The following is a 10,630-nucleotide window of genomic DNA, read 5'->3' as shown; positions in this document are numbered from 1 at the left end:
GGCATCCCCATTTTGTAATATCAAAATTAATAATAAAAATATTAATTCTTATGCCCAATTATGTGTTGCTTATTGTTTTGGGGAGTATCATAAATTTCTATAGGTATTATATATTAGTTTTCTTGATGTCTTCACTAGCCACATTTGGATTTATATGTTGAAAACTAAAATTGAGACCCTCTCTACCTTTGTCACTTTCAAAACTCAGGTAGGACTCTGACTTGACTTTCCAATCAAACAAATTCAATCTAATTAGGGAGGAGAGTATCAAGCATTTACCAATTCTTTTTTATGAGAATCTAGCATTGTTCATAAAGTATCTTGTCCCCGTACTCATGAATAAAATGAAATAGTTGAGCGCAAACACATATATTTGTATAGTGGAAAGTGGGTTGACTCTCTTAGCTCATGCTAACATGCTTTTAAAATTTTGGAATGAAGCTTACATGTCTATTATCTCTTTAATCAATAGAATCCTTCCCCTCAGCTACACAATGTCTCATCCTTAAAACTCTTATTCAATGTCAAACCAAATTACTCCATGCTCAAGGTGTTTGGGTGTTTGTGTTACCCAAATTTAAGACCTTACAATATAATCAAACTTCAATACAGGTCTCGCACATTTATTGGGTATAGTCTAATGAGGTAAATTTGGAATTCGAAAGCCTAAAGTTCTAATGGTTTCTCTTACATCAAAAGTGATTTAAAGCACAATACATGGTATATATGGATCACTGAAAGTGGGCTTTGAAAAGGTCATTTGGGCCAAGTTTTAAAAACACATTTTGGGCTTTCAAAACTAAAACTGTTTGGGCCAAACAAACATTTAGTCTGTGACATAAATACATGTATGGAGAAATTGTTGTATTATGGTAACCAATGACATTTTTAGTGAGTGTTATTGCAAAAATACAGATTTAAATATCTTCAAACTTGTAATTCTATTTGTTCATTAATTTTTACTCAAAATATGCCTAGGATAATCATGTATGGAGACAAGAGGTAATTTTCGAATATATATTGTGTAATTTACTAATTTTTATGCACTCAAATATTACACACAGTAACTTTATAATTTTTGAACCAATCATATTTATTTAAAAAAAAAAAAACAGAGTAATATTTAACTACATATTTTGAGTAAATATGATTAATGATGTTGTGTAGTGGTAAAGAAAACAACATATGATTCGTTGTTCTACTCAAAGATTATACATTTCTCCATTTTTAAAAATACTAATTTTTTTTTATAAAGAATAATAAATAAAATGTTCCCATTAAAAATGATTGGAGATAGTAAAACTTTTGGATATTAGGAATTGTTCCACTTTTTTCTCATTTACACCCTTATGTGCAAATAATAGAGTTGTAAATTGTAATAAGCAAAGATTAGGGAGTAAAGTGTAACATTTTTTATAAAATTGGGACATTATGTACTCCAAAATATAAATTGGGTCGTATATGATAAAACTAATGTAAATGGAGACCTTTATATAATAATATCAGTCGAACTCCTTACAGAGCAAAAAAAACCCTAGACTAGTCGGCGAGTGTGAGGAAGACAGGGAGAGATGCAGATCTTCGTGAAAACCCTAACTGGGAAGACCATCACCCTTGAGGTCGAGTCTAGCGACACCATCGACAATGTCAAGGCTAAGATTCAGGACAAGGAAGGTCAGGACTCAGTTTTCACTCTATTCATTCTCTTTCTTATTGTTGCTGGCAAATATCGATTGCAAATGATTAATGTTGCGATTGCTTTTGTTCTGTTAGGTATTCCTCCGGACCAGCAGAGGTTGATCTTTGCCGGAAAGCAGCTTGAAGATGGTCGCACTCTTGCTGATTACAACATCCAGAAAGGTTTACCATTTTTTTTGAGATTATCGAATAAGAGTTTATCTATATAGATTTGAGTGAAGTTATTGTTTGTTTGGTTAAAAAATTGAGAATTTTTTAGAGGGTTTGAGTTTGAATTTTGTATTGTCTTCTACAATGGTTTTTGTTTATAAAATTTAACCAAATTGTGTGAATTTGATTGGGTCATTTCCACAGAGTCCACATTGCATTTGGTTTTGAGGCTCCGTGGTGGAATCATCGAGCCATCTCTAATGGCATTGGCCAGGAAATACAACCAAGAAAAGATGATTTGCCGCAAGTAAGTCATAATCTTAATTTATCAATATAACATATATGTTTGGTTTATACAATATGATATGTTCTTTGCTCAACTCATTTGTGTTTGTTTCTTAATTAACAAATGTTGGATTTTGGGATTCCCCTCATTAGAAATATTTGGCTTAATGATTCATTTAAGCTATAAGCTATATGGTTCCTTTGTTTTCATTAACCTCACCTGTTATGCTTTAAGCTATGGTGTTCTTGTAATGTCTTATGTTGATACTAGTTCAGTTTTTTGTGTCTTTATGTATCAATATCGATATGCTTTGTTTGAAACTTCTTTGATTGATGCTCATAGTGTTTGTTACTTGCTTATAGGTGCTATGCCCGTCTCCACCCTCGTGCTGTTAACTGCAGAAAGAAGAAGTGTGGACACAGCAACCAGGTAAACGAACTTTTCTTTGATTATTTTTTTCCCGAGTTTCAATTAATAATTATTATGAACTCGTTTATTCAAAACTCGATTGTTTTGTAACTTGAATTGCAGTTGAGGCCAAAGAAGAAGATCAAGTAGATTTTCGTTCCTACCATAAGGTGCTGCTTCTGCAGTTTCCTATTATTAGAACATTAATTTTGTTTTTGCTATCTTTTAGGAATTCAAAGTATGTTTTGGACAACATTGCTCTATTGGGAAAACTTATTTCTTATATTTCGTTGTAGTTTGGAATTTTGGTTATTCAGATGTTGAGTTCGACCTATTTTAGGTTTTACTTTTAACTATTCTCTAATACATTTATATGGTTATGTTCTTGCTCGATTGTGTTTCGCCTTCAAGCATTTTTCTTGAAAATTATTTAGAAAAAAGTTTAGGGTGTAATTGGTTTAGAATTTGAAAATTGTTGCATGAAAATTCTTGATTGGTTGAGTTTTTTCAAAAACAAAATCTGAATATTATTTTGAGTTTTAGATAAAAAAAATTTAAACACCATTTTTATGTTTTCAAACCATGGAATCTAAAAACTCTTTAAATATTCTCTTACCTTTTTATTTTGAGATTCTCAACTAATCCCATATTCAATTTTTTTAAATTAAAAAACATTAATCCATGCTAAAAAACCAATCATATTTTTAAAAATAATTTTTTACATACAAAATGTAAATTTTTGTTTTCAAAACATGTTACGTAGATCAATTGCCATCCGATAATCATTACGAAATTTTTACTATAATGCCAAAGAATCTTATCCTCAATGTCCCAATCAATACATGGGAGTTTGAGTATTAATTTAGAATGTAAAATATTAAAGTTAGCACGGATAAAACTTTCATCCCACTTCCCATTTGAAAGCTTTAGATCAGTTACATACAATTGCTCAAGAAAGCTAGGTGGGTTGAAGACCTTGAAGGTATAATGTCGTGGCAGCCATAGATCTTCAAGAATCCGCATACTCTTTCCATTGCCATTGCCAATTCGCCATTAAGAATTGTTTGTTTTCCCCAAATTAAACTCAGCCACACAAAAGAAGCAGATGCACCACATTTTTCCCCCAAAACCGTTCCATAAGGGAAATAGCTAGCCTTTAAAACCTTGCTACATAAGCTCTCCGGGTGTCGAATACAACGCCAAATTTGCTTTGCTAAAAGCACTTGTTAAATAACTCCAAATCTCGAAACCCTAACCCCCATGCTCCTTAGGTTTACACAAGTCAGACCATTTGCACCAATACATCTTTTTTTTTCTTTTACTAAGGAGTCCCACCAGAGCCCCACCAAAAGCGGGCGACCAACTTATGAATATTATTAATTATAGTTTTAGGCAATTGAAAACAACTCATCATAAAAGTGGGAATAGCCTGGTTAATAGCTTTAATTAGCACTTCTTTTCTTCCTGTTGAAAACAAAGAACACTTCCAACCACGTAGTTTATTCTATACTCGATTTTTAATGACATCAAACACTTGCTTTTTACTTCTCCCAACCTGAACCTCCAATAGACTTGCTAATTCAGCCCTCTCTCCCTCATTGACTTGCCTTCCAAAGCTCACTCCAGACTTGTGAAAGTTTACAAGTTGACCAGATGCCTTTTCCAACAATGTTTGAAAATTTTGACAAGTCTCTCTTGAAGCATCAAAAAATACTAAACTGTCATTCGAAAAAAAGAGATGAGATATCAATAATCCGTTGCGCCCAAACCTCACTCCATTAATACTACCCGACCTCTCTTCATGTGTATAAGACTAGAAAATGCTTCAGCACAAAAGATAAATAAAGAAAAGAGATTGGAGGTCTTCTTGTCGCAATCCTCTTCTTGGTATCACTTCCCCTTGCACCTCACTATCTATGAGAAAAGAAAACCTAACCGAGCCTACATATCTCATGATCTGTCAAACCCATTCAGTCTGATAGCCCAACTTTAACATCATTGCCTAAACAAATCTCCATTCTACCCTATCATAGGCCTTGGCTATATCCAGTTTAAGAACTAGCTTTTTCCCATTCGAAAAACGATTCTTCCTCATACAATGTAACTCCTCATAGCCCACAATGGCATTATCATGAATCATGAATCAATTGGCTTTTAATAAAAGCACTTTGAGTATCGGAAATAATCATTCCCAAATATCATAAGTGTAATAAAATGTCAAAAGAATTTTTTAATTAATTTTTATTTTTTTAAAAGAAAAATGAGTGTTTTAATTTATTGTGTAATTTTCTTTTTTAAAAAAAGAAGAATGAATGTTTTTTTAAATTAATCAAACATAACATTAAATGACATTAAATGAGTGAGACCCATATTATAAGTCAATTCTAATTTCTTATAATACTTTTAGTGACCATGAATATCTTTTTATATCCACAAAATATAATGAGACTCATTTTATTTGGGAAATTTGAAATTCCATGCTTACAATACCTTAAATTTTTTTCCCTAAATCCATAATTATTAAAATTGGTCATATATGACCACATTACTAATTTCCCGCAAATACCCCTCTCATTTGAAAAATTAAAGTCAAAAGGCTCAAAAGTTCTCTCTCTCCCTCTCGCACGGTACACCCACACCCACCACCATCGGCTTCACCTCCGACGACGATGGACGACCACCCACCGCCACCGATAGCACCGAACGACAACGCACGACGACGGACGACCACCCACCGCCACCAGCACCGTTATCAGACCACTCCGATCAAGACCCGCACGGTACCGCACAAAAACCAATTTTTTTAGGTTTTTAAGGTCGGGTCCGATGGGTCCATCGGACGGGGCATCGCGCCCATCGAACGGGGCATCGGACCCATCGGACGGGTATCAAGCCCATCGGACCCGACTTCAAAACCCCAAAAAAATGTCCCATCGGACGGCATCGGGCCCCATCGGACCCGACCCCTTAAAAGCCCAGAAAAATTGAAAAAAAAAAATTAATGTAGAAAGGATTTGAGTTTTTGAGAGGGGTATTTTTGGGATTTTGGAAAAGTGGTCATATATTTTCAATGTAGAAAAGTATTAGTTTATGAAAAAAGGTATATGTAATGTAAGTATAGAAAATCAAATTTCCCTTTTTAAATAAAATCCTTACACAATTAAAAAGTCCAATAATTATGTATGAGCCACCATAGATATATAGTGTATCAAAATTGACGAAGAATATATTATATGGTTAATTTACGTACGTCGTAAATGGTCCATAGCTTAATTAAAGACCACATAACCATGTTTTATTTGAATACCATATATTCATGTCCCCTCCATATATATATACACCAATTTTTATATATTATTTATATATATAAGTTTTCCAATGTTATATATCATATATTATATATATGTGATGTGAAATTGTCCAACTTATTTGACTAATTTCTTCTAGTTTCATTCCATTTTGTCACACTATATATATAATAACTAACTTTATTCTTTTTCCCTTTTTTCTAGGGAAATTCTATAAATATATATACCTTCTTGAAAAGGATTGAAAAAAAGTTTGGCCTTCAAGTAATAAGAATTTTTGAAATGATTAATTAAAATAGGTTGAGGTATATAAGACTTTTATATAACTAATAGTAATACGTGGTGTATTGTCAAAATGAGAAAAAAAAAATGTTCACCACGTGATTCTATTTTTTTTTATATAAAATATATATATGTTTTCTTGGTTCAGTGTGGTTCAAAATATAACATTTTTTTTTTTTTAAAATAAAACGTTTTATAGATCAAAGCAAATAGACCTCTTAATCATTACACAGGATAGATTTACATTCTTTTCAGAGTTTGAAACATGATGAGAGTTACTAAGTTTGGCACTCAAAAGTTATATGAATTATATAATGAATTTTAATTCTTTTTTACTAAGTCTTCTTCTTATTTTATATGTTGTAATTTTTCGAATATTAGTAGGTCTTGTAACTTTGCGGCCTATAATGTGATTAAATGGGCTTTTATCTATCAGATGTACGGTTCTATTCCGATCAACTCTTTACCGGAGAACATTTTGTGTAATGACCATGAAGTCTAATATCTTTCTAATATATAACTACGCTTATTTTCAAAATAAAAAAAGAATTTTAATTCTTTTTTAATTGCTTGGTGGGGAGCACTAAATTTTGAGAAAGCTATTGCTATTCATTAATAATATATATTTTATATATATATACAGAGAGAAAGTATATATTCACTTTCATTATTAGGACTTAGGACCACCCACGACAACCTGTTTTATATATGAATGAAGTATAATTTCAATATTATATATTAATAAGGTTAATTGTATATATGCCCATCTATATACACACACAATATCTATATACACATACAATTTTTTGGGTAAGTCGACAGTACACTCTTCGATATTTATGAGAGTATTTTAGTCTGATTTTTCTTTATCTTATAGTTATATAGGATTATTGTAAATTTTAAAAAATTTCGAATAATTTAAATTGTCGAAAATAAGGTTTAAATATTTTATTACAAGTATGACTATTTTTTCTTATAAATATGGTAAACATCCGTTTAAATTTTATTTTCAAAAATATAAACTATTAAAAATTTTCTAAATATTTGGTACTAATAAATAAGTATAACGTACCTAATTAGATCATGAAAAATAATTAGAAAAAAAAAACTTTTATAGATATCGAAATAAGGAATTTACCACAAATTTCTTAATTTTTTTTGTTTAAGATGTAATTTTGATTTTTTTTTAATATAATATACAATACACTCTTTTAAATAAAAATTAAATAATTATGAGTATGAAAACTACCTAATATAATATATAGTACTCTTAAGACTTTCTTTATCAATTTTTTTATATAATAAAATAAAGACTAATTATGATTTTTGTCCCCTGAACTTTGACATGTACCAAATCATGCTCCTGAACTTTTAAGGTCATTGAAAATGCCCCTGAACTATTGGGATTGTTGGATTTAAGGACTTTTTTCTAATTTTAGTAAAAAAGTCTAACATGGATGAAAGTTCAGGGGGCATAATTAAGTACATGTCAAAGTTCGAAGGGCATGATTTGGTAGATATCAAAGTCTGGGGAACATAGTTTAGTACATAAACAATCATTGAAATAGTAAAATTGAATAAAATTAGACAAAAGTCATTAAATCTAACAATCTCAATAGTTCAGGGGCATTTTCAATGGCCTTCAAAGTTCAGGGGGCATGAATGTCAAAGTTGAGAGGATAAAAATCCTAATTAGCCTAAATTAAATATTTATAAACGCCAAAAACCCGTTAAAAAATATTATTAATATCTAGTACTATTAATATAATTAATTATTAATCTCATATATTTTTAAAAAATATATTTTAAAAATATAATTAACCAATCGAATATAGCATCACCTATAAAAACAAAGTATTGCACGAACCAATAAATTTTATAGATATAAATTAACAAAATATTTAACAAACTTCATACAATTAATTGAGAAAACGACAACCTTAGTCCACTTGGGAAGAAAAGAAATAGATAAGATGACGTAAGCATCCATGCATGACGTTATCACTAAATAATTACTAGTCATGCCTACATACTATAAGTTTGAAAAGAAAAAAACAAAAATAATTTAAATTAAATTATACATGAGAGTTTTATTTATTATTTTATTTTTACATAATCAAATTATTAAAATCAGAACATATTATTTTAATGAGTTCGAAAAAAAAAACATATTATTTTAAAAAATAATAATGACATTGGAAAAAAAAGAAGAGAAAATGATTAACATAACACGACATAAATATATATATTAATTGATTATTATTATATAAGCCTACAAAAGAAAAAAAAACAATTGTCCTTTGATTACTATTATTATTATTATTACATCTTCACTTTTTGTGCTTTCGTGGTTATTGGGTTATATTATATAATATCAATTTTTATAAAATTAATAAATATTTTTATAATACTTTTGTTAAAAGTGGTGTTTTGATATATTTTCATCTGTTTTTTTTAGTGTAAATTTCATTTAAATTTAATCAATTCGGCTTCAATAATATCAATAATATTAAATGAGAAATTAGATTTAAAAAAAAATAGGATTAACATCTAAATAAGATATTTTAACCATAAAATAAATAACTTAATTGGCAAAAAATTCTAATAATTTATAATAGTAAAAATAAAATTAAAATATTTTATTAAATATACCAAAATACTATTTTGAATGTTGAGACTGATAGAAATTATACCAGAATGAGTCTTTAAAGAATATTTATCAATAAAAATTTCTTATAAATAGGTAAATCTTATTTTGGACCTAGTGTTTTGTAAAAATTATTAATTGGACTTTGTGTTTTGTTAAATGATAAAATAGATCACGTATTTTCTAAAATTGTACAAATAAGACCCTGAACTAATTTTTTGTCAAAATAAAACATAATACTGTAATAATCTGATCTAAAAATATTATGACAAAACTGGTTACATTTTTTATATTTGTTCAGGTTAGAAATTGTCTTAAAATTGGTTACATTAAAAAATAAATTGTTAAAAATTGAGTTTGGGGTCTTATTTTTACCAATTTAGAATATATATAGTTTATTTTGTCATTTAACAAAACAGAATGTCCAATTAATAATTTTTACCATGCATATACATAAAGAATAATTTTGTTGTAGTTAGTTTAGTTAATTATTTGAAAGAGAATTTTTTTGAAAGAAGGAAAAAAGGGGTATTTTTCTAAGTTGAAAGAAAGCCATCAGTTTGACCATCCAGATTCAATGGACTCAAAAATTTGGTCTAAAAGAAGTTTTCTCTTGAACACGTGACAAAACAAATGGATCATTTCAAGTTTTCAACCCCTTTATTTGTACACGTGGATTAATATACACCGTCCATTCTATTTCTCCACAACTATATATTTAAACCAAAACCAAGTCTAGTACTACACACTCTCACATTTTTAAGCCATGCAAAATTTTCATACAAAATATTAGTTATATGGATAACAACTCCTCCTCCTCCTCCTCCTCCTCAGGGGTAAAATATAGAGGCGTGAGGCGGCGGCCGTGGGGGAAATTTGCGGCGGAGATTCGAGATTCGACCCGACATGGGGCTAGGGTTTGGCTTGGTACTTTTGGTACGGCTGAGGAAGCAGCAAGGGCCTATGATCGGGCTGCTTATGCTATGAGAGGCCCATTAGCCATTCTTAACTTCCCTCAAGAATATTACTCTTCTTCACAAAACAATACTACTACCCAATCATCTTCTTCCACGTCAGCTTCTTCTTCAATGCAGGTGACCACCGGTGACAGTAGCCTTAGTAGTTTTAATAGTAGTAGAAATAATAACAATACTAATCAAGTTATTGAATTTGAATATTTGGATGATAAACTTCTTGAGGAACTTCTTGATAATTATGATGATGATAATCACAAAAAATAAGTGAGATTATAAATATATATATATATATTTATTTCTCTTTTCTTTTTTATTTTTTTTACAAAAGAAAAGATTTAGTGTTTTTTTTTTTGAATGGCAAAATCTCATACTTATTTATTTTTATAATATATACATTGTGTTGTTATTCTATAACAAATGATAATTAAGGTTACTTTGTTTTGAATTTAGTGTAAATTTGTGTGTGAGGACCATATTATAGATATATTTATATATGAATATAATGCAAGTAAGCCACTTAGCCACATATATATGTTTTGGATAAGTTGACTAAGTCTTCTTCATTTATATATAAATTAATGCCAATAAGAAATTATTATCATGGATGGGCTCCATTTCTTTCTTTCTTTTTCTTCTTCTTCTTCTTCATAATCATTTTTTATTTGTATTTTTTTTTTAAAAAAAAGAAAATTTTTATGTGCTTAGAAAATGGTCATTTTTTTTTATCGAGTATATGTATCTAGTACAAATTAAATGTACGAACAATGGGATTTTCTATGTTTCTCCAATAATATATGACAATGCATAATACATTTTTTTTAATTTAATTAAATTATTCATAATTAGTGCCTTTCTTTCTCTTAATTAATAATAT

The 10,630-nt window shown here is 29.4% G+C and overlaps 2 protein-coding genes across 3 annotated transcripts; both read left to right on the top strand.

The window, feature by feature from the left end:
• The first annotated feature begins 1,453 nt into the window (after nt 1-1,453).
• Nucleotides 1,454-2,933, top strand: LOC115723481 (ubiquitin-ribosomal protein eL40 fusion protein). Of its 2 annotated transcripts, XM_030652972.2 has the most exons (5): nt 1,454-1,674; nt 1,774-1,860; nt 2,053-2,155; nt 2,497-2,563; nt 2,666-2,933. In XM_030652972.2, the coding sequence occupies exons 1-5, from the start codon at nt 1,572-1,574 to the stop codon at nt 2,690-2,692; spliced, it is 387 nt and encodes a 128-aa protein (XP_030508832.1). In that variant the 5' UTR covers nt 1,454-1,571; the 3' UTR covers nt 2,693-2,933. The 2 variants fall into 2 exon arrangements, with proteins under 2 accessions (XP_030508832.1, XP_060959773.1); XM_061103790.1 differs by having other exon boundaries at nt 1,484-1,674; nt 2,497-2,933.
• Nucleotides 2,934-9,508: 6,575 nt separating this feature from the next.
• Nucleotides 9,509-10,280, top strand: LOC115722582 (ethylene-responsive transcription factor ERF096-like). The gene has a single exon (XM_030651822.2). The coding sequence runs from the start codon at nt 9,577-9,579 to the stop codon at nt 10,018-10,020; it is 444 nt and encodes a 147-aa protein (XP_030507682.2). The 5' UTR covers nt 9,509-9,576; the 3' UTR covers nt 10,021-10,280.
• Nucleotides 10,281-10,630: the final 350 nt, after the last annotated feature.

The sequence above is a fragment of the Cannabis sativa genome, chromosome 9 (genome assembly GCF_029168945.1).
Source record: "Cannabis sativa cultivar Pink pepper isolate KNU-18-1 chromosome 9, ASM2916894v1, whole genome shotgun sequence".
Taxonomy (NCBI): domain Eukaryota; kingdom Viridiplantae; phylum Streptophyta; class Magnoliopsida; order Rosales; family Cannabaceae; genus Cannabis; species Cannabis sativa.
Note: the sequence above shows the minus strand (reverse complement) of the source record. Positions and strands in the feature narration are given on the sequence as shown.

Excerpts from the sequence above, each read along its gene's own strand:
- LOC115723481 (XM_061103790.1), top strand. The coding sequence starts at position 1,572 with ATGCAGATCTTCGTGAAAACCCTAACTGGGAAGACCATCACCCTTGAG. Across the intron at positions 1,861-2,052 it reads TGATTACAACATCCAGAAAG|AGTCCACATTGCATTTGGTT; the intron begins GTTTACCATTTT and ends TCATTTCCACAG. Across the intron at positions 2,156-2,496 it reads GAAAAGATGATTTGCCGCAA|GTGCTATGCCCGTCTCCACC; the intron begins GTAAGTCATAAT and ends ACTTGCTTATAG.
- LOC115722582 (XM_030651822.2), top strand. The coding sequence starts at position 9,577 with ATGGATAACAACTCCTCCTCCTCCTCCTCCTCCTCAGGGGTAAAATAT.